General features: G+C 40.3%; 1 protein-coding gene across 2 annotated transcripts in view; it reads right to left on the bottom strand.

The window, feature by feature from the left end:
- The window catches only part of ckmt1 (creatine kinase, mitochondrial 1), a 55642-nt gene that overhangs the window by 13707 nt on the left and 19744 nt on the right, over positions 1-22191 (bottom strand). For both annotated transcript variants that reach the window (XM_051920826.1, XM_051920825.1), the window contains exons 2-4: positions 17438-17643; positions 3462-3660; positions 2948-3043 (exon numbers count right to left, since the gene is read on the bottom strand). In XM_051920826.1, the coding sequence (XP_051776786.1) occupies positions 2948-3043; positions 3462-3660; positions 17438-17589 (447 nt within the window). In that variant the 5' untranslated portion in view covers positions 17590-17643. The remainder of the gene's footprint in view (positions 1-2947; positions 3044-3461; positions 3661-17437; positions 17644-22191) is intronic.

The raw sequence follows: 22191 nt of genomic DNA, 5'->3' as shown, positions 1-22191 counted from the left end.
AATGCTATTTAGAGAATGAACAGTAAGGCGGAAAGATTTCTGGCTTTGTTTCTTTTTGACCTTGACTGTATGTTGACAATCGTCCTTTTTGACCCTCTGGTCCCACTTGTCCCGTTTAAATGTCTTGTTTTTGTTTTGACTTTTGTGCTTTCGTTGTCCAATTCATCTTGCTTATTATAATCCTCCAGGAGATGATTCTTTTCTATTAAATCATAAAACTAAGGCTATTCCCACAAATCATAATGTTATTAAAACCCTTGGAAGAGTTTCGTCATGTTAACTCCCTGTAAACAAAGTTCTGAAAACAAGATGGCTGGCATTGATGATGTCGCACATCACAGAGTGTACAATGCATCTGGCAGCATCACATGTGTCCCCAGCAATGACCAAGATTACCAAAGAAATTATACCCATCATCAATATATCTCTCTATTATATAAAACATCTTGGGCTGAGACGTGACCTTCTCGGAAAGACACTTTGACGTCCCGTGGGACTAATGAATTTAAAACAAGATCACGGACATCTAACCTCTCAGTCGTTGGAATGCTTTTGGCAGACACACTTCCTGTGCGCTTAGCTCTTAAAATTTTTATACGTTCTAGATGGCACGTCAATGACTAAGTGAAGAAGAAACAGCTGCGTGTCAAAAAAGGACCCACAAGCGTTGGAGAGAAAAGAAGCCAGAAAAGAACAATAATAATCTATGTGCAAATTCTGAAAAAAAGGAATAATCAGCCCGGACCACGTGGAATTGAAAACTTCGTAGGTCCAATCGTGGTCACAAATAAAAGACTTCATAAAGACGTTCAAAAATGTTGGCACAATACACATGCAGAGCAAGTTAAAGAATATGACAGTAGTAAAATTCGAAAAAAAAAAAGAAAGTAAAGATCACATTAGCACAAACAAATGGAAATTATTATTCGGTGAAATAACGGAACAGCAAAAGAGATTGAATATATGGACATAAGTGATATGACAGAAGTATGTAAATATTGTAAGTTTAAGTCTGAGACTTGTAGATCATCTAATTCATGTTGCCATCGGGGAAAAGTATTGTTACCTCCCAATGAAGAGGCCTATCCACGAGAATTAAAAGATTTGTTGTTTGGTGAAAGTGAAATCCACAAGAGTCTACAGTAATCTTTTCGCGTTCGTATCATTCAATGCTCAAAATGTAGATTTTCACAATAATGGACCATACACTTTGAGAATCTATGGTCCCGCACAGTTTAATTTCGAAGAAACCACAATTGGGTCAGGTTTATATAGTATTTTTTTTTTATTCTTTATTTCGCCTTATACAATTTCTTGTATTAGGAATTTGTTAGTTTTCGCATACCCCTTGGGGTCAGAGCGCAGGGTCAGCCATTGTACAGCGCCCCTGGAGCAATTGAAGGTTAAGGGCCTTGCTCAAGGGCCCAGCAGAGTAGGATTTCTTTTTGGCATTGACGGGGATTCGAACCGGCAACCTTCGGGATACCAGCGCAGATCCTTAGCCTCAGAGCCACCGCCCTTATTTATGATCATGGAAAAGTGATGCAACACATAATCGAAAGAGTATGTAACAATTCCCATGACAATAACAATCTCTTTAAATTGTATATCCGGTTAACCAAACCCGGGGGTGGGCAAGCAAAGCGAGTGACTCATGAAAATTAAAACTTTTTAACAAGAGAAAAAGCAAGAATTATAATTATAAGCAAAAGAATTCATACTATGCCAGTTTCTGATAACTTTTTACTTTTAAAAATCCATTTTTATTCTCTTTTCTTTTCTCTCTGCCTTTCCCCTGATAATAATAACATAATGCACCTGTGCCCTGTATTTTGTATAACTTTGTTCTGAGACTTAATGGCAGACTACTCTGGGTCATCACGATAAGTTAATAGAGCATCTATGGGAGCAACTGATAAGGCCAAATACACAAGCTGAAAGCAGTAATGTCCCTCTCCTCTAGATTTATTTATTTATTTATTTTTGATTTTATTGATTTTATTAAAATCAAATAGCATTCCATACAAATAAATCAAGTTTTACAAAAATAGGTTCAAAACAAATCAACCCCCACCAATGAGAAAGAGAGCTAGGCCAACAGAGTAAAACTTTAAGCTAGTAAAAAGAAGTAAATAGATAGATTAATAAATGAATAAAGATAAATGGAGTAAAAGAGGGGAGAGAACCTGCCTCCTCAATTTAAAGGCTTATTCTAAAATATTGTTGATTTAGATGCTGCCAGGTTTTGAAGACGTTTTGTACAGATCCTCTAAGTGAGAATTTGATTTTTTCCAGTTTCAAATAGTATATAACATCAGTTACCCACTAACTTAGAAGAGGAGAGTTAGGATTCTTCCAGTTGAGCAGGATAAGTCTACGTGCCAATAGTGAAGTAAAGGCAATCTCAGCTTGATTGTCCTTCTCCACTTTAAGCCCCTCTGTGAGCCCACCAAACACAGCTGTTAATGGATTAGGAGGGATTGTGACTCCAATGCTCTCTGAAAGGCATTTAAAGATTTTGGTCCAAAATGATTTTAGTTTTGTGCAGGCCCAAAACATGTGGCCTAGTGAGGCTGGATCTTGATTGCAGCGTTCGCAGGTCGGCTCTTGCCCTGGAAACATCATCTGGATTTAAACATGCTGCACGGTGTGGATTAAGCAGCTATCCATTCTGAATACAACGCTGACCTGAAAACATCCTCCCCAGTTCTGCTTACTTTGTGTCTGTCTGGGCCGTGGATCCCCCCAGGAGGTTTTGATCTCCCCTTTTCTTTTTCCACTATATAACTGGGGCATTGGATGTGTTCTCTGTGCTTCTTACTGGCCAATTTGCTATTTGGGTAATTCCCTAATTGACAGAAGTCTCATTAGAAAGCCCATTTTGAAGTTGGGATGATATTCTTAATTAATCGTGGAAAAAAAATCTTAATTATCTTTCTAAACTTACCTTACTGGAATCCAGGTCAGTGGGATGTTTCATGTTCTTTGGGTCATATCCATTGTGCCTTTCTTTAATGACGGGATCAAAGAGGTCAGCAAATATCTAAATTGGACAAAAAACAAATGGTGACTCAAAGCACCTGCTTATTGTGGCTTTCTTATCTTCTGCCAGCTTAAGCAGCTGATGTACTGTTTATATGTACTAATCCAGCATTTATTAATTAGTATGATCTATGCTTGTATTTTACAGGAGAATTTGTTCACAGCACTCTAAAAAGTTGTATTATTGTATTGAACAAACTCAAAAAGTGAACAATGGAGGTGAGTGAGAACTTTGGAAGAATCCATACTTACTAGAATCTTCAGGATAAGTAAACAGATGTTTCCATTTTTTCATAGCCTTAAAGCCACATGCAGTGCAGCTTGATGAAAACCAATTGATATAACCCATGGGCAATACTCTTTGTTATTGCACGGTACACTTAGGTAAGTCTACAATCTGTCACTCAATTCCAACTCACCTCATATGATTCTTCATCTCCTGCCACCATGCCCACCGTCTTGATGAAAGGGTGTCCTGGATTGTCCACCCCGGTCTGGATGCAATTATCTAAAGTGAAGCCATTGGGAGTGGCTTTATCAGAGAGTTTAGCGTAGATGGCAGGAGTCATCTGACTGGCCATGCAGTTGTTATGCTTCCTCAGATCAGGATACTCGGCACTGTCACAGAAAAATCACAAACAAAGCAAATTAGAAAGTTTGCATTAGTCAGAACACAGTACCGTATATACTTGTGTTTAAGTTCTCCTGCGGATTAGGTCGGGGTTTGATTTTACTGTATAATTTCTGTATCTTCTTCTATCTCTCACCTTCATATACCTTTATCGTAAGAGCATCCCTTATCAATGATGGAGCGTTCGATCAGAAGAAAATATGAAGATGGTTTTGCATTAAAAGTTGTTGACGTTGTGAAAGAAGTTGGTAACTGTGCTGCTGCAACAAAACTTGATGTGTCTGAGAAACTGGTGTGAGATTGGAAGAAGCAAGAAGATGTAAGAAAAAAAAAACAATTTAAGTGAATGGGCGTATAAGTCGGGTCTGATTTTATGATCGATTTTTTTGGGTTTCAAGACCCGACTTAAATGCGCATATATACAGTATGTGGAAATGTATTCTGATTGGGCTTTAATGCTGTAAGCAGAAATTGTTGAAACACTGTGAAACAAAATCAACTTATTATTACTTTTACAAAAGCCATATTCTGCAGCTTCATTTTGGTCACTTTAAAGGGCACATTGTAATTCATATTCCATCCACAGGGCCTGGGAGAGCAGGAATCAGGATGGAGCTGAGAGGTGACCTTGCACATTACTGGTGACCCGTGTTCATTACAGCTCTGCTGATTGTGGAATGTAGTGACCTTGGCCTGTGTCACTCAGTATGTTGGATGTCCTAACTGACTGATGTAGTGACCTTGGCCTGTGTCACTCAGTACGTTGGATGTCCTAACTGACTGACCACAGAAGCTTAAAAACAAAAAAATCAAAAACTCAACAAAGCAGATTTTGAAGTTCGGAGCTCTTGTAGTATATGAAAATGTCTTCATGCCAGGTGCTGCCAGCCTGGTTCCAGTGCATGGGAATCACACTATTGCTCCTGCGGTGTTCTCAGTTTTATCCTTGAGTGTGTGTGCATGGGCAACCCAAACTCGTTAGCTTGTCAATGGGACTTGAAGACGAGAGCCCCTTATTCTTGAGATTAAAATGAGGACTGCCTTTTTTGTCAAACATTTGCACTTTTCACCAGAGTTTTACCCGGTCAAGTCTCTAATAGCACAAGCCAGAAAACTGGTACAAAACGTTCAGTACCTTGTACTCCCTTAAGGTAATCACAATAATTTGAAAATAAAAGAAAGGAGTTCAATATCAGGACTGTATCCAGCATAAGACCTTACACAGAACAGAAGAGGAGATGCAGAATCTTGATGTCCTCCTACTGAAAAGGAGGACATTGTATAGGAGTTAAATATGGAGAAACCTCCAAGGAAGCCTTACATGTGCTCTTTCCTCTTCAGCAGTATGATATCCCTCTTTCAAAGAAGCTACTGTATTTAGAAAAACATTTTTTGCGTGTCTCATACTGAGCTGCAAACACCGAGCACATGTTCGTAAGAGCTGCTACTAGACAGCCCCAGTCCTGTATTCGAGTCGTGCAGTGACAGTAGTCTGTGTTGTCTTTCTATGTCGCTGTGGTTTGTCATTTTGTGTGTCTAAGCCATTCCATTCTAAACTAAAGGAGTTTTTGTTTCAATATAGGTAGCTCATAGCTGATTGATTGTCGTGAGTCACATCAATGATGTCACTGAATACTCCAGTATAACTATGGCTGCAGCACATATAGGAAGTATTCTTCGGTTGGATAAAGCTTAAATATTTAGTGGAAGTTAATTTTCCTTTTCAAGTAGGCCTAGTGCTAAGTTTGTAATCTATTTTTGTTTTTCCCCAGTGCCTTGACTGTTCAATTTATTTTTGATCTCCCTGTTTTAACCTTTCGTCTGGCACTGACTCTGCTCCTGCTTCATGTTATAATCTCCTGGGGCCTCATGTATAAATGGTGCGTACACACAAAAATGTTGCGTAAGCCCGTTTCCACGCTCAAATCTCGATGTATAAAACCTAAACTTTGCGTAAAACCAAGCACATTTTCAAGCTAACTAAAACCCTGGCGTATGCAAGTTCTCTGCTTCTTTTCAAACTGGCGGCACCCAGCGTCAAAGTAGTGCTTTTGTTCCAGTGTGGTTTCCCTTTCTTTTTTAAATGCACATCCCTGACACAGCTTTATAAATACACTGAAATTAACCGTTTATTAGTTTAAGGCATCCCTGACACAGCTTTATAAATACACTGAAATTAACCGTTTATTAGTTTAAGGCATCTGATTGTAATTAATCTGTAACAATATAATGGTCCACGGAATGGCCAAACTATTCCAAATACCATAGCTGCTTGTTGTTACTCTCACTGCACCTTCTTCTTCTTCTTCTTTCAGCTGCTCCCGTTAGGGGTTGCCACAGCGAATCATCTTTTTCCATATTACTCTCACTGCACCACTCAGAGTATTTATATCATTGTATCTGAGTGTGGAATCACAGCTCTACAGCAGCTGATTGGAAAGAGAATTATCGGTATACAGTATCAAGCACATGCTGACTCAGCCATGCGCACTATCTATTGAACTACTCTCATATGGCAAATGCTTCAGAGCCTTTCCTCGTGGTTCAGAAACAGTTTCATCCCAAAAACTGTAAACGCACTCAATCAGTCCATCAAGTGCTCCTTATAGAATGCTTTGTACTTATTAGTATAATTTCCTCACTGTAAACTTGTGATACAGTTATAATATTGCACAACCTGAGCCACTTTATAAAGCGTGTATTTACATATGATGACGATATCATTTTTAAGACAAAATGCAGCAAAATATGTTTATTACATTATACATATAAAATGTTAACATCATTTAAATAATCTATATTGTTAATAATTAAACATGTGAGGAGACGGTGGCGCAGCACTAGCAATGATCTGGTGTCCTGTTCACGGATTGTTCCTGCCTCACGCTGTATTTTTGCTGGTGCTGGTGCAACACTGGAAGGATAGATGGATGGAATAATTAAACACGTACTACGAAGATATTTCAATGTTCCTTAAAAGTTTTGAAGAATTGGCGTTCTAAGCTTACAGATGGCTTAACGTCTATTTCAGAGCTGATTGTGTGGTGATTGGTTACTTGGAGAAAGAAAAGCAAGGACAGGAATTGAAGGTTAGTATGTTTGAAAGAGACAGTACTGTTGCAATAAATTATTTCATCGAAGGTCGCGCATAGTGCAGGAACAATCTCTGGACAGGGTGCCAGCTCATCACTATCACTGTGCCATCGTGTTCCCATGTTTAATAACATGTTTTAACTCCTATCATCATGAAAATGATATCAAGTATACATCTCAGCATTTTAATTATTCAAAGAGCGTAATATCACAAATGTAATGGATTCTGTGTCCAGTCAGAGGAAGAGATAGCCCGTTTAAGAAGCACATAGTGATTCACAAAAAATAGAGCACATAGAAGAACACATACAAAACAAAGCATTTAACGTGCTACTTTAGTTCCGATGGGATTTGAGAAACTAGTAGATTAAACGATTTTAAGGTGAAGTTTATGATGTTCTAATATGTTTTGATGTTCTGATATGTTTTTGCATATCAGGAGAAGGTGGGAGCGGAGGATGCCATCATCTATATGCTACATCGATCCCTCTCTCACTTGGACAGAGGCAGTGGTGCTGTAAGAATTATGTTTCTAGACTTCTCTAGCGCCTTCAACACAATCCAACCTCTGCTCCTTAGGGACAAGCTGACAGAGATGAGAGTTGATTCATACCTGGTGGCATGGATCGTGGACTATCTTAAAGACAGACCTCATTATGTGCGTCTTGGGAACTGCACGTCTGACATTGTCGTCAGCAACACAGGAGCGCCACAGGGGACTGTACTTTCTCCGGTCCTGTTCAGCCTATATACATCGGACTTCCAACACAACTCGGAGTCCTGCCATGTGCAAAAGTTCGCTGATGACACTGCTATAGTGGGCTGCATCAGGAATGGGCAGGAGGAGGAGTATAGGGACCTAATCAATGACTTTGTTAAATGGTGTGACTCAAACCACCTACACCTGTACACCAGCAAAACCAAGGAGCTGGTGGTGGATTTTAGGAGGCCCAGACCCCTCATGGACCCCGTGATCATCAAAGGTGACTGTGTGCAGATGGTGCAGACCTATAAATACCTGGGAGTGCAGCTGGATGATAAATTAGACTGGACTGCCAATACTGATGCGCTGTGCAAGAAAGGACAAAGCTGGTTATACTTCCTTAGAAGGCTGGCGTCCTTCAACATCTGCAATAAGATGCTGCAAATGTTCTATCAGACGGTTGTGGCGAGCGCCCTCTTCTACACGGTGGTGTGCTGGGGAGGCAGCATTAAGAAGAAAGACGCCTCATGCCTGGGCAAACTGGTGAGGAAGGCAGGCTCTATTTTTGGCATGGAGCTGGACAGTTTGACATCTGTGACAGAGCGACGGGCGCTAAGCAGGCTCCTATCAATTATGGAAAATCCACTACATCCACTGAACAGTGTCATCTCTAGACAGAGGAGCAGCTTCAGCGACAGACTGCTGTCACTGTCCTGCTCCACTGACAGACTGAGAAGATCGTTCCTCCCCCAAACTATGCTACTCCTCAATTCCACCGGGGGGGGGGTGGTAAACGTTAACATTATATAAAGATTATTATCTGTTTTTACCTGCATTATTACCAATCTTTAATTTAATATTGTTTTTTGTATCAGTAAGGTGCTGCTGGAGTATGTGAATTTCCCCTTGGGATTAATAAAGTATCTATCTATCTATCTATCTATCTATCTATCTATCTATCTATCTATCTATCTATCTATCTATCTATCTATCTATCTATCTATCTATCTATCTACTTTAATGACAAAATAAACTACGTGATTAAAGTGGAAATTTTGAGATTAAAGTTGTCGTTTCTAGCTTTTTTCCCCACTGTGTCCCTATTTTTTTTCTCTGTACCCTAATAAGCTTTCATATGACACTCAGACAGTGGACTACGACTCGCCTTTTCATGGTGACTTTGATATCTGACAACTTTTTTTATTTCAGGCACTGTGCAACTTTGTGAACTTGAGCTTTCGAGTTTCTCTGACATGCTATGTCACTCGATCAACTTTCTTTTGTTGTTTATACCACTGTTTAAACCAACAGATGGTACATTTTTCCTTGCCTCCACTTGGTATTCGCTGAAATTCTTCTATTTTCCCCCGTGCTTTTGCCATTGCCTTTTCACAGAATGCTGAGCTTAAGGGATATTTATAGTGATTTGCATATTCAAAGAGGCGTAATTCTGAGAGGAGGTTGGGTGAGGCAGCAGGCGTGTGCACGTGTGTTACTTTCATGCTGACCGGGATTTATGTAGAAGAAGAATGTGGAAGTTGGCGTACGCACAAATTTATGCATCTGGATTTTTTTGTGCGTGTGCACATTTCCACTTTTGTCCATACGCCAAGTTTTACTGTGAATTTTACACACACCATTATGCAAGAGGCCCCTGGTCTTTTCAGGAGAATTCAGTCACTCACAATACCCAGAGACCTCGTCTCATATCAGTGGTTGCAAGACCCACAGTTCAATTAACGTTTATATCTATATTGTTTGTCAGATAGTATCACAATGATCCGATGCCAATGAGACAGACCAGGCACCAGAATCCCATTGATTGATTATTTTTATATAACATGAATGGTGCATGATATCTCATCAGTCATTAGCAAAAGAGGAATAGATTTTATGAGTTAGATAACGTTAAGAAAGGGCACAACAGATGCAATGTTTGCTCTGAGGGTGTTAATGGAGAAGTATAGAGAAGGCCAGAAGGAGTTGCATTGTGTCCTTGTGGACCTGGAGAAAGCATATGACAGGATGTCTAGAGAGGAGTTGTGGTATTATATGAAGGAGTCGTACAGGATATGTACAAGGGAAGTGTGACAGTGGTGAGGTCTGCAGTAGGAGTGACGGATGCATTCAATGTGGAGGTGGGATTACATCAAGGATCGGCTCTGAGCCCTTTCTTATTTGCAATGGTGATGGACAGGTTGACAGACGAGATTAGACAGGAGTCCACGTGGACTAAGATGTTTGCTGATGACATTGCGATCTGTAGCGAGAGTAGGGAGCAGGTTGAGGAGACCCTGAGAGGAGGACATATGCTCTAGAGAGGAGAGGAATGAAGGTGAGTAGGAACAAGACAGAATACATGTGTGTAACTGAGAGGGAGGTCAGTGGAATGGTGAGGATGCAAAGAAAAGTGTGGGTGAAGGTGGATGAGTTTAAATACTGGGGATCAACAGTACAGAGTAACAAGGATTGTGGAAAAGAAGTGAAAAAGAGAGTGCAGGCAGTGTGAAATGGGTGGAGAAGAGTGTCAGGAGTAATTTGTGACAGACAGGTATCAGAAAGAGTGAAAGGGAAGGTCTACAGGACGGTTGTGAGACCAGCTATGTTATATGGGTTGGAGATAGTGGCACTGACCAAAAAGCAGGAGACAGAGCTGGAGGTACCAGAGTTAAAAATGTTAAGATTTGCATTGAGTGTGACGAGGATGGGCAGGATTAGAAATGAGGACATTAGAAGGTCAGCTCAAGTTGGACAGTTTGGAGACAAAGTCAGAGAGGCGAGATTGAGTTGGTTTGGACATGTACAGAGGAGAGATGCTGGGTATATTGGGAGAAGCATGTTAAAGACTACCAGGCAAGAGGAAAAGAGGAAGGTCTAAGAGAAGGTTTATGGATGTGGTGAGAGAGGACATGCAGGTGATGGGTGTGACAGAGCAAGATGCAGAGGACAGGAAGATATGGAAGAAGATGATCCGCTGTGGCAATTCTTAATGGGAGCAGCCGAAAGAAGAAGAAGAAGAAAAAGAAGGTTAATTTTAATGTCAGAATAGTCTGCACACATAACAGAAAATTCTGGTATGGATCCACCAGAATCTTTGTGGCAAAAATGCCTCTGGTCATGAACAACAAATGAAAGCATCTAACTCTCCTGCAACTAAGAAGAAATCCAAGCAAAAACAATCCTGCTAAATCCTGTGCAATATTACATGACTCTAATCTAGACAGCCTTCACTTTTCTGACTGCTACAGTTGGGAAGACGGGACTGCAGCATCAAAATTTGGACCAGCAGTTCAGAAACAGTTGTTTTTCCAAAGCATACATTTCATGATTTCTGACTATTGGACTGCTATCATTTATAGTGCAGGCTGTTGAATGTTACACTTTCCACACACTCTTTAGTGACATATTTGTTTTGATGAAGGTTTCTGGCATTGTGGTAGGGTAGTGCTTAAATGATTCTGAATGCTTAATGAACTTCAGAAGGACCATGAAGCATCTGTCCTGACCATGGAACAGTGCACAACTCTCTGTTTACCTGTGAACTTGCTACAGGACTCTAAGTCTGCACTCAGTGAACAGCGCTATACAGAAATAACTTGAACTGAATTTGTTCTGAATGACACTGGTCGCGGTGGTTTGGCAGTCCTCTCTGCATGTGCTTTGCTCTTGTATTCCTTGATATCTTTTGGAAGTTGGAAGACAATATGGGCTGCTGCATGCCATTTGGAACTGTGTTTTGTTACAATTGCTGTTAGCACTGTCAGTGTGCAGTTTCTTCCAACATCACAGTGTCCTATATGCATAGGATATTTGCAAGTTTTCTCCCACAACTTTGAAATGAATACCTAGAAATTTGATTCTGTTCATCTGGACAAAGTTTTTAAGTGGGAGAAATATATATTTCTAAATATATATTTAAAAACTTTGTCCAGATGAACAGAATCAAATTTCTAGGATTTCCTTACCTGGATTATTGAGCATGCATTGAGACTTTGAAATGAATAGGCTTGTTTTCTAGATGGACATACACATCACAACTGGAAATGGAATGTAAAGCCTCCATTCCGTTATTGGGACTGTGTACTGCACAACATGTGTTTACACGTGGCTGTAGCATAACCACCATGAATTATTTTCATATGAAATCATTACTCACATTTTGTTATGCATGATTGTGCCTTTCAAAGTAATTTGTCTGCTTGCAGTCATACATGACTTCAATACCAGTTCTCACTCAGTACTACCAATACATTACCCACACTCCACTAGATTGGTTCAGATTCTACCTCTCAGGCCGCACTCAGTTTGTTCAGCTTACAACTTTTACATCCCAACCTACGGCTGTTACTTCAGGTGTGCCCCAAAGCTCTTAACTTTAACGCAGCCAAACTGTGGACTGTTGTTGGGTCCACTCTCTGTGACACGGGGAGGAACTCAGCAATATGGGAGGACAACCAAAAGGACATGCAGGTAAGATGTTTCCAGAGGGCTTACCAAGGGGCATTTAAAAGAAAATACACAGGGGGAAGCCTGACACTCACTGAAGACATTAGAATTCTCAATTGACTTGGGGGTGGTCCGGTAGTGGTCCGGTAGTACTGGAAGAAACATGACAATCTCTGACTGTTCTGTTTTGTATGTTGTCACCTTTAACCTCACCAAGATAAATGAAAATGAAGTTTGGTCAGTCCAGGTTAGCTGTGTTTGTACTTAACTGGATTTAGATGTTTAACTCAACTACTTGAAATGTTTTATTTCTGCCCACAAGTTTGTTTGCTCTCTTAAAAATCCTGAGTTGTTACTTTGACAAATCTGCTCCTCCAGAAAGCATCAAAGTGTGGAGTTGAAAGCGCAGCACTGTAAACATTATTACAGAATTTTAAAATGAAATTGAATTGAAATCCCATGAAGACCACTGAGTTAAATGTTACTCTAACAGACATAAGAGACTTTGTTTCTGATGTTATTATTGTAGGTTTCTGACCCAGTAATGCTCATTTAATGATAGATAGATAGATAGATAGATAGATAGATAGATAGATAGATAGATAGATAGATAGATAGATAGATAGATAGATAGATAGATAGATAGATAGATAGATAGATAGATAGATAGATAGATACTTTATTAATCCCAAGGGGAAATTCACATAGTCCAGCAGCAGCGTATTGATAAAAAACAATATTAAATTAAAGAGTGATAAAAATGCAGGTATAACAGACAATAACTTAATAATAATAATAGTAATAATAATAATGTCCCTTTTTAATGCTTTAATATACTGTATTTTCACCTCACCTTAGGTTATGTGTGCTATTGTTGTACTTCTAACAGATGCCTATTGAGGACACTTGGCTCTCTTTCAGCCTTTCACGTTAAAGTGTAAAAGTATTCCTATGTTTTCAAGCTTTGTTAGCTCTAATCTCTTCATTAATCCTATGCAAGCTTGCACAATTTCTGATATAAATTTGTTTTTTTAGGGCAGCCAAAAGAAAGCAGCTAAGATATTAGAGACTACATTCAAAATGACTACAGGGTGCATTTCTAACAAAAAGAAGATTGTGAAAAAAATATGGGCCAAGAAATCTCAAGTGGGGGGCCATCTGATCCTTTGACCCTTCAGAACTGACGCACCCACCCATACCATCTCACAAAAGAAATAGTAGCTGCTATGGCAACTGCTGAATGCCAAAGTAGGGGACAATAGGGAACAAAAAACTTTGAAAGGAAGCATGTGTCAAGAAAATATCCAGGATCGATACTGAATTAAACACGCAGAGAAAGAAAGGCACCTTAATGAACTGCCAACAGGCAACCCTGGGTCACTGAACTTCAAACAAGGGTATTAGATAGATAGATAGATAGATAGATAGATAGATAGATAGATAGATAGATAGATAGATAGATAGATAGATAGATAGATAGCATACACTATATAATACAGTAGATAGATAGATAGATAGATAGATAGATAGATAGATAGATAGATAGATAGATAGATAGATAGATAGATAGATAGATAGATAGATAGATAGATAGATAGATAGATAGATAGATAGATAGATAGATTTCTGAACGTATTCTGACTTTGTGCACACTTTTCTGTAGATTTAATTTTAAGTTGATACACCTGACATTTTTGTCCCGCACAATGTTTTATACTCAATAACCCATAATGATAAAGTAAAATAGTTTTGTTTCACTTGCGTTTTCGCGGTCTCCCGTTTAATGTCACATTTCCATTAGATCAGAACTGAAGTTTTAAATTCTTCGTGGTGAGGTGTTTATGCTGGGACTCTAGCATTCATTGTAAAAAATCATTTTCTCCCGATCAGGGATGTAGGAGATGTAAATTAATTTCAGAAACTGGTGTGCCCGTTTCGAATCTTTCCTACGTGAATCTTTTCCTACGTAAAAGTCAAAATGTCGAAAACGTTTCCCACTTTATCTCCTATTTATTTGTATTTGGTTATACTGTTGAACGCTCATGATGAATCGTTGTGAGATCTCTATATAGGAAACTTTACAATTCCCTTCAAGTCAAACGGTTTAACTTCAGAGTTTCCCCGCAGTCCGAAGAGGAATGCCGGGTGACGTAATTGTGAACGCGCGCCCCCTCGCGTCAAGTTAAGAGAGCGTCCTACCAAGTCTGTGCGCAGTGCCGAAATCTATCTATCTATCTATCTATCTATCTATCTATCTATCTATCTATCTATCTATCTATCTATCTATCTATCTATCTATCTATCTATCTATCTATCTATCTATCTATCTATTATACCATTTACTAACCGGCTTAGTCCTGAACAGGGTTGCGGGGGTTTGCTGTCACAGCTAGCATTGGCCGAAAAGCAAGGAACAAACCCCATTTACAGATCACCAGTCCATCACAGAGCAAATATACACAAACACACACCAAGCACAAAGTAGAACCAATTTAGAATCGCCAGTTCACCTAACCTGCATGTCATTGAACTGTGGGTGGAAACCGGAGCTCTTGGTGGAAATCCTCGTAGAGACGGGGAGAACACGCAGACTCCATGTAGGGAGGACCTGGGACACAAATCCTGGTCTCCTTACTGCTAAGCATCTTTCTTTCTTTCTTTCTTTCTTTCTTTCTTTCTTTCTTTCTTTCTTTCTTTCTTTCTTTCTATATAATCTGTGTCTTGGCTGTATGTAGAGACGAGTTTATTTATGATGTTAGTTTTATTTTAATTCTTTACGTAAGTATTAAATATATCACGGGTGTCTATCACAGATTTTGTGGCAATATTCCTTGATTCATTAGGCCATGACAGGCCCCTCAAAATGGAGTCAAGTTTCCCAGCTGTCTCTAATACCCAAATTTATCTGCATGAATTTAATCCAGATCTGGGAGCGGATTTTGGGTCCAGGAAATCAATCTGCTTTACGGTGAATCAAATCAAATGGAGGACAAACAGACCGAGCGAAACAAACGGCAAGCTATAAATCCCCTCAAAAGCACACCGAAGGTCTTCAAAATACAGTAAGTGGTATTTATTTTGCGGGGCCCGTGGGCAGTGTCCTTACTCCTGATCCTTTTATCATAGTGAGTGCTGCTTTCCTTAATTAAATGTCGTTTTTCTTATTTGACTGCGCCCTTCTATGTAATTAGACACTTCATTTGTTCTATCAGGTAGCCCTGTAACAAAAAACAACAACGTGTTTCGGTTTATTTTTTTGATTCAACCAAACTCTGTTAGGATTAAGATGGTTTCAGTATATTGGTTAGTGAGAAAACACAGCTGTAAATGACGAAACAGTTTCCCGAAGATGTCTTCAAAACACCTTTGTGTGCTCGGCAGAACTGGAACAGAAAGATTCGGCAGAATTAACGCTCTCTCGTGTAAGCAGCAGCCAGCATATTTAATACTCAATCAAATTAAACGCATCAGTTTCGTTATATTTACAAAAATAAATTGTGCAAACTGTATAGGCTACTTCTAGAAGTAAAGAAGGCTAAAACCAAAAGTCATCCTGGGACCGGCAATGAAAAATTCTAAGTCATATGCTGAAATTTGCTCTAACAGCAGTACTGGGCACCGGAAAGAAACAAACCCGGACGGGATGCCTGTCGACTCACTCGGTCACCCATTATGGGGTGGTTCAAACCCAGCCAGCCGTACCTTTGATGAAACCCACTCGCGGCGGGCAGAGGGCGCAAACCCCGGGAATCGAACATGAGGCAGCCGCACTGCTCACCGCGGTCCCACTGACAAAATATTTACGGTGTTTCCCAGAACTTACTCGTCTTTTGATCCACTTTAAGGACCCATCTTTTGGGTAGTCTGGCCTGTAGCCTTTATCTGCAGTGCCCTGCACAAGACAGGAGGCAAGTGGGCGACCGGCCGATCTAATAGAAACTAAACTCCGAGCAAGAGGTAACAAAGAAACAAAGCACACCTCCTCGTTTGGTAATTCAGATTTACCGTTATAAAGGATTCGCATATCTGTGCCTGAAAAGAATGGACCGTCTCTGTTTAAGCGCAAATGTAATCCTGGTTAAATTTACTGTATGGACGTTTATTCTTATCTTCGTGTGCGTAGACGTTAACATTTTGGTTTATTTTACAGGATTGTGCATCCAGGCAAAATATAAAAGGCAGATCGATACACAGATAAATAGAGAGAGAATGAGAAGAGGAGGCAGAGACCCGCTTGATGAAGTCCTTCAAAGATGTTTGACATTCTGTTTTTATGCAATGGTATTATTGTGTTTGAACGTGTGTTGAGCGCTCGGTGGAAGTGCGCTATATAAGAATTCGTTTAAGTAGTGCTCGCCAGACTTGTGTCATACAATTGGAATTATTGTGTTATTGTGACCGTCCAGTTTTTAAGAGTTGTTTGCCATCTGCTCCTTTTATTCTGGGATGAGTGACATTTGACAAACATCTCAACAGGGTCATCATAACGTTTCCTAAAAAGATAATCTGGAAGAGTTTCAAACCTGGGTTCTTTTTCAGCGGTATTTACAAATTGGAAGCCCCCTTTAAACTCACTTTAAAACTATGCAAACTATCAGAAGGCTGGGTTCGGTTACCGGCAGGGTGGAGTTTGCATGTGTCTCCTTGTGTATACAGATGGGGGTTCTAGTGGTGCCCTAGTTTTTCCCCAACATACTAGCGGTTCGTGGGTGGGTGAGTGCAGCCTGCGATGGTCAGTTCTTTGTTGCCCCTAAAGATGCGGAGACATGGCATTGGCTCCCGTGACCTCGAAATTACATCATGACAATCGATTAACAGCAAAGAGAGCAATGAAACGGTATCCGTCAGGCTTTTTTTTTAGAACTGCGTATCTTTTGTTTCATATGGAATGATTTAGCCACCCAAAGTCTGAATTAAATGAAAGAAAGGCGCAAATAACGGAAACGAATTCAATTTCCCCCATTTCAGCCTAGTGATGGTATGTCGTGAACACGGTCGTGCTGGCCCTCACGATTTGTAGCACACGAGGACAGGGCAGATTTGAATTAATTTTAATTCGAATTATTTGCTACAACAATGATAAAATACATTTGTAAAACATTTAATTTGTTTAACACAATAAATACGGTTTTATGATAATCATGATAACACATATACCTACTTCTCGTTTCTTCTGCCTGAAACCCAGCAGGTGACCAAGGTTAAACGTGAAAACAGTTTAATTTATAATTTGTAATCTTTTTTACGGAGAGGTTTATATAAATACACGAAGGCCACTTTCTTCTGCCGATGTTTAGAAATCACGTACTGCGTGGACAGGTCCAATAACGCAGCTCTAGAAATTAAGACAAACTGCACGATTCATTATTTAACCAAGGTACTAGAGATGTCTAAATTATTAAAGAAGCCCTCTTAAAATTGGGGTCAAATCTCGGCATCGACGTGACATCGCCCGCTGCGCTGCGCCGAGCTCCAATTCGGCGAGCTGATGAACTTGCAGTCAAGGAGAGATGGCGGATTACCTTGGCGGGTACTGTCTTCTTTTTAATTCCGTGCCTGCGTTGACATGGTCCCGGTTGATCAAATAGCTTGCTGTTAAAGATCCCACACCAACAAGAGACAGGAGTCCCACCGTCTTTTTGCTTGACAGAACCCGGGTGAAGGTGCTCGCCATTGTGTCCCACACTCCGACGCAGAGAGAAAGGCTGCTGGATAAACCCTCCACAATCTGAAAGAGAGGAAGAGTCGGGAGAGAGAGAGAGAAGATGGGGGGAGTCAGCGGTTACTTTCGGAGACACTACGTGTGGTGAATTCTAAATAAAGCACACATTAGAATGCAGTCCCCCCCCCACCCCACCCCACCCTCACCCCCCGCAAAAGCATCATCATCATCCCCAGAGCAGTCCTGCACAAACGTGCCGTTCAACATGGTCAAGCACATGTCCCGACTGGGTTACTTTTACGGCATGATGCATTGATCATGCACTGAGCTCTTTGGTGCAGCTTCAGGTACTGCTATGTTTTTTTTTTTAAATTAACATAAATTGATACGTACTTTTCAGTCATACAAAATAAGCAAAATAAATTAGCGATCTATCAATATTTTACTATAATTCCTCTTGGGAGTTCGAACCTCGGTAAGCAAAATCCTAAAAGATGCCTCACCGTATTTTATCAGGGAACATTTCGACTGTCGGAACTCCAGATTCTTTTTCTTATTTTAATTATGTAAGGCATATTCAGACTGTAGTTAAAGATATAATCAACGTATATATAATTGTATGGAAAGGAGAATATGACCAAAAAAACCTGAGAAACAACGCTGTGCCCTTTGCGCAGCACGCGGCGTGAACGCGTATAGACTTCAGCACCAAACGACGGACAGAGGCCGGGAGCGCGCGCACTGCCGACATGAGGTGCGCTGCCAGCTGCCGTGTCACTGCGGCGGGCGAAGAAATCCATGATGTCATACGTCGTCCTCACCACTACAGATACTGTTTCATTAATGTTAGTTTTCTGGCAGGATCCAATCTTATACAAGTTGCCATTTCACGGTACGTCACATTCGGGGATACACACATACCGAATCAATTTAGTTTGATCTATTCAGATTAACCTCGCATGTCTGTCGGTTCTCTACTACTTTGATTTAATTAAGACTATCTGTGCCCAAACCCCTAGCAATTTACTTTACATTCCACTTGTGTGTAATGGGGCGCTTGTGCTGGAAACACTCATTGTGCCTTTTGACTGCACTAGAAAGTATGTAACAATAAATTATTCGAGTCATAAATCAGAAACGTATACATAAGCGCTTGCTTGCCTGAGGAGCATCCATGAAAAGAAAACTCCCGGTTAGACCCACAATAGCCCTCAAGCGCCATCACCGTTTCCTGAAATATGCTGCGTCTTCAAGCGATCATCTGCAACAGGCGCCTCTGCGACAACGAGGTGAGGGGGAGTTGGTGGGGGCTTTGGTTACTTCAAGAGAAAACGCTAAAGCCAATTGATCAAGACGATCGATGAATGTTATTTTCTGAAGCACTGAAACCTTAAGGCACGGGCCTCAACATTCTAAAATGTGGAATGCTTCCCTCTAAAAGATGTAACCTTCAATAAAAGCTGTCTGTCTGAAATGGAAAAACAAGCTACATGTTATCTATCTATCTATCTATCTATCTATCTATCTATCTATCTATCTATCTATCTATCTATCTATCTATCTATCTATCTATCTATCTATCTATCTATCTATCTATCTATCTATCTATCTATCCTTATTTTATATAGTGCCTCTACATATCTATCTTTATCTATCTATCCTTATTTTATATAGTGCCTTTACATATCTATCTATCTATCTATCTATCTATCTATCTATCTATCTATCTATCTATCTATCTATCTATCTATCTATCTATCTATCTATCTATCTATCATTATTTTATATAGTGCCTTTACATACAGTGTATGTGCAGTACAGTGCAAAAACCTCAAGTAAACGTTTTTCACATTGTCATTATGGGGTGTTGTGTGTAGAATCCTGAGGAAAAAAATGAATTTAATCCATTTTGGAATAAGGCTGTAACATAACAAAAGGTGGAAAAAGTGATGCGCTGTGAATACTTTCCAGATGCTATCTATCTATCTATCTATCTATCTATCTATCTATCTATCTATCTATCTATCTATCTATCTATCTATCTACAGTGCACCCAGAAAGTATTCACAGCGCATCACTTTTTCCACATTTTGTTATGTTACAGCCTTATTCCAAAAATGGATTAAATTCATTTTTTTCCTCAGAATTCTACACACAACACCCCATAATGACAACGTGAAAAAAATGTACTTGAGATTTTTACAAATTTATTAAAAATAAAAAAATTGAGAAAGCACATATACATAAGTATTCACAGCCTTTGCCATGAAGCTCAAAATTGAGCTCAGGTGCATCCTGTTTCCCCTGATCATCCTTGAGATGTTTCTGCAGCTTAATTGGAGTCCACCTGTGGTAAATTCAGTTGATTGGACATGATTTGGAAAGGCACACACCTGTCTATATAAGGTCCCACAGTTGACAGTTCATGTCAGAGCACAAACCAAGCATGAAGTCAAAAGGAATTGTCTGTAGACCTCCGAGACAGGATTGTCTCGAAGCACAAATCTGGGGAAGGTTACAGAAAAATTTCTGCTGCTTTGAAGGTCCCAATGAGCACATTGGCCTCCATCATCCGTAAGTGGAAGAAGTTCGAAACCACCAGGACTCTTCCTAGAGCTGGCCGTCCATCTAAACTGAGCGATCGGGGGAGAAGAGCCTTAGTCAGGGAGGTGACCAAGAACCTGATGGTCACTCTGTCAGAGCTCCAGAGGTCCTCTGTGAAGAGAGGAGAACCTTCAAGAAGAACAACCATCTCTGCAGCAATCCACCAATCAGGCCTGTATGGTAGAGTGGCCAGACGGAAGCCACTCCTTAGTAAAAGGCACATGGCAGCCCGCCTGGAGTTTGCCAAAAGGCACCTGAAGGACTCTCATACCATGAGAAAGAAAATTCTCAGGTCTGATGAGACAAAGATTGAACTCTTTGGTGTCAATGCCAGGCGTCACATTTGGGGAAAACCTGGCACCATCCTTACAGTGAAGCATGGTGGTGGCAGCATCATGCTGTGGGGATGTTTTTCAGCGGCAGGAACTGGGAGACTAGTCAGGATAAAGGGAAAGATGACTGCAGCAATGTACAGAGATATCCTGGATGAAAACCTGCTCCAGAGCGCTCTTGACCTCAGACTGGGGCGACGGTTCATCTTTCAGCAGGACAACGACCCTAAGCACACAGCCAAGATATCAAAGGAGTGGCTTCAGGACCACAGCCCAGACTTGAATCTGATTGGACATCTCTGGAGAGATCTTAAAATGGCTGTGCACCAACGCTTCCCATCCAACCTGATGGACCCTGAGAGGTGCTGCAAAGAGGAATGGGTGAAACTGGCCAAGGATAGGTGTGCCAAGCTTGTGGCATCATATTCAAAAAGACTTGAGGCTGTAATTGCTGCCAAAGGTGCATCGACAAAGTATTGAGCAAAGGCTGTGAATACTTATGTACATGGGATTTCTCAGGTTTTTTATTTTTAATAAATTTGCAAAAACCTCAAGTAAACTTTTTTTCATGTTGTCATTATGGGGTGCTGTGTGTAGAATTCTGAGGAAAAAAATGAATTTAATCCATTTTGGAATAAGGCTGTAACATAACAAAATGTGGAAAAAGTGATGTGCTGTGAATACTTCCCAGATGCACTCTATCTATCTATCTATCTATCTATCTATCTATCTATCTATCTATCTATCTATCTATCTATCTATCTATCTATCTATCTATCTATCTATCTATCTATCTATCTATCTATCTATCTATCTATCTATCTATCTATCTATCTATGTTCTAAAGGGAGAGGTGAGACAAAGAGCAATCCAAATTTCAATCCAATTAATTAAGTGAAACTTCTTCACTCAGGACAGGCATCCCGGTGTTAGACATAAGGGTGTTCATTTTAAACAGGCTGGATCAAGTAAACCTGAATAAGATGGACATGCTTGTGTGTGAAAGGAGTAATGGGGCTCCTCTGGTGCAGTACCAATCATGAGGTGGGTATGACCAGACAGACCTGAGTGGAGTAGAACTTAGCAATGGGAAATGGCTCTTGCAATGTGGAACACCACTTTACTGACAAGAAAGGAACCAGAGGTTGTCTGAGAAGCAAATGAAATACTGTACTAAGCGTTATTTGGCACATTTCAGTTTTTCATTTCTTTCTGTTTCATTCATTTGATAATGTGTGCCAATCTTGTGTGTTTATTTTATAATGAACCTTCATTTTTGTATCCTTTGGATACTTTAGTGTTCTTCTGGCTGTTACGAGGGCACTCCCTTTCATTGCGCAGTGTAGACTTACAGTACTGGCAGTGGAGCTGGTGATGGTACATGCAGGGCCGTCTTAACAGCATTATAGCCCCCCAGGCAAAGCAGTGCACTAGAGCCCCTATCTGGACAACCACTCAGCAAGTCACAACATACAGATATTAGCATGGGGACCTCATGCTCATGGGGCTCCCCTACAACTGCCCAGTGTGCCCAAGCGTTAAGATGGCCCTGGGTACATGCTGAAGCAGTTTAGAGGACAATCACAAGACCCTAGGGAGGTGCTTTACAGCTAAAGGTTTGTGGAATTACACAGGAGGCCCACTAAACAGCTTTGAGCAGCAAAACTGTTAATAACGT

Source organism: Erpetoichthys calabaricus, chromosome 17 (genome assembly GCF_900747795.2).
Source record: "Erpetoichthys calabaricus chromosome 17, fErpCal1.3, whole genome shotgun sequence".
NCBI lineage: Eukaryota > Metazoa > Chordata > Cladistia > Polypteriformes > Polypteridae > Erpetoichthys > Erpetoichthys calabaricus.
This window is presented reverse-complemented; position numbering and strand designations above follow the sequence as displayed.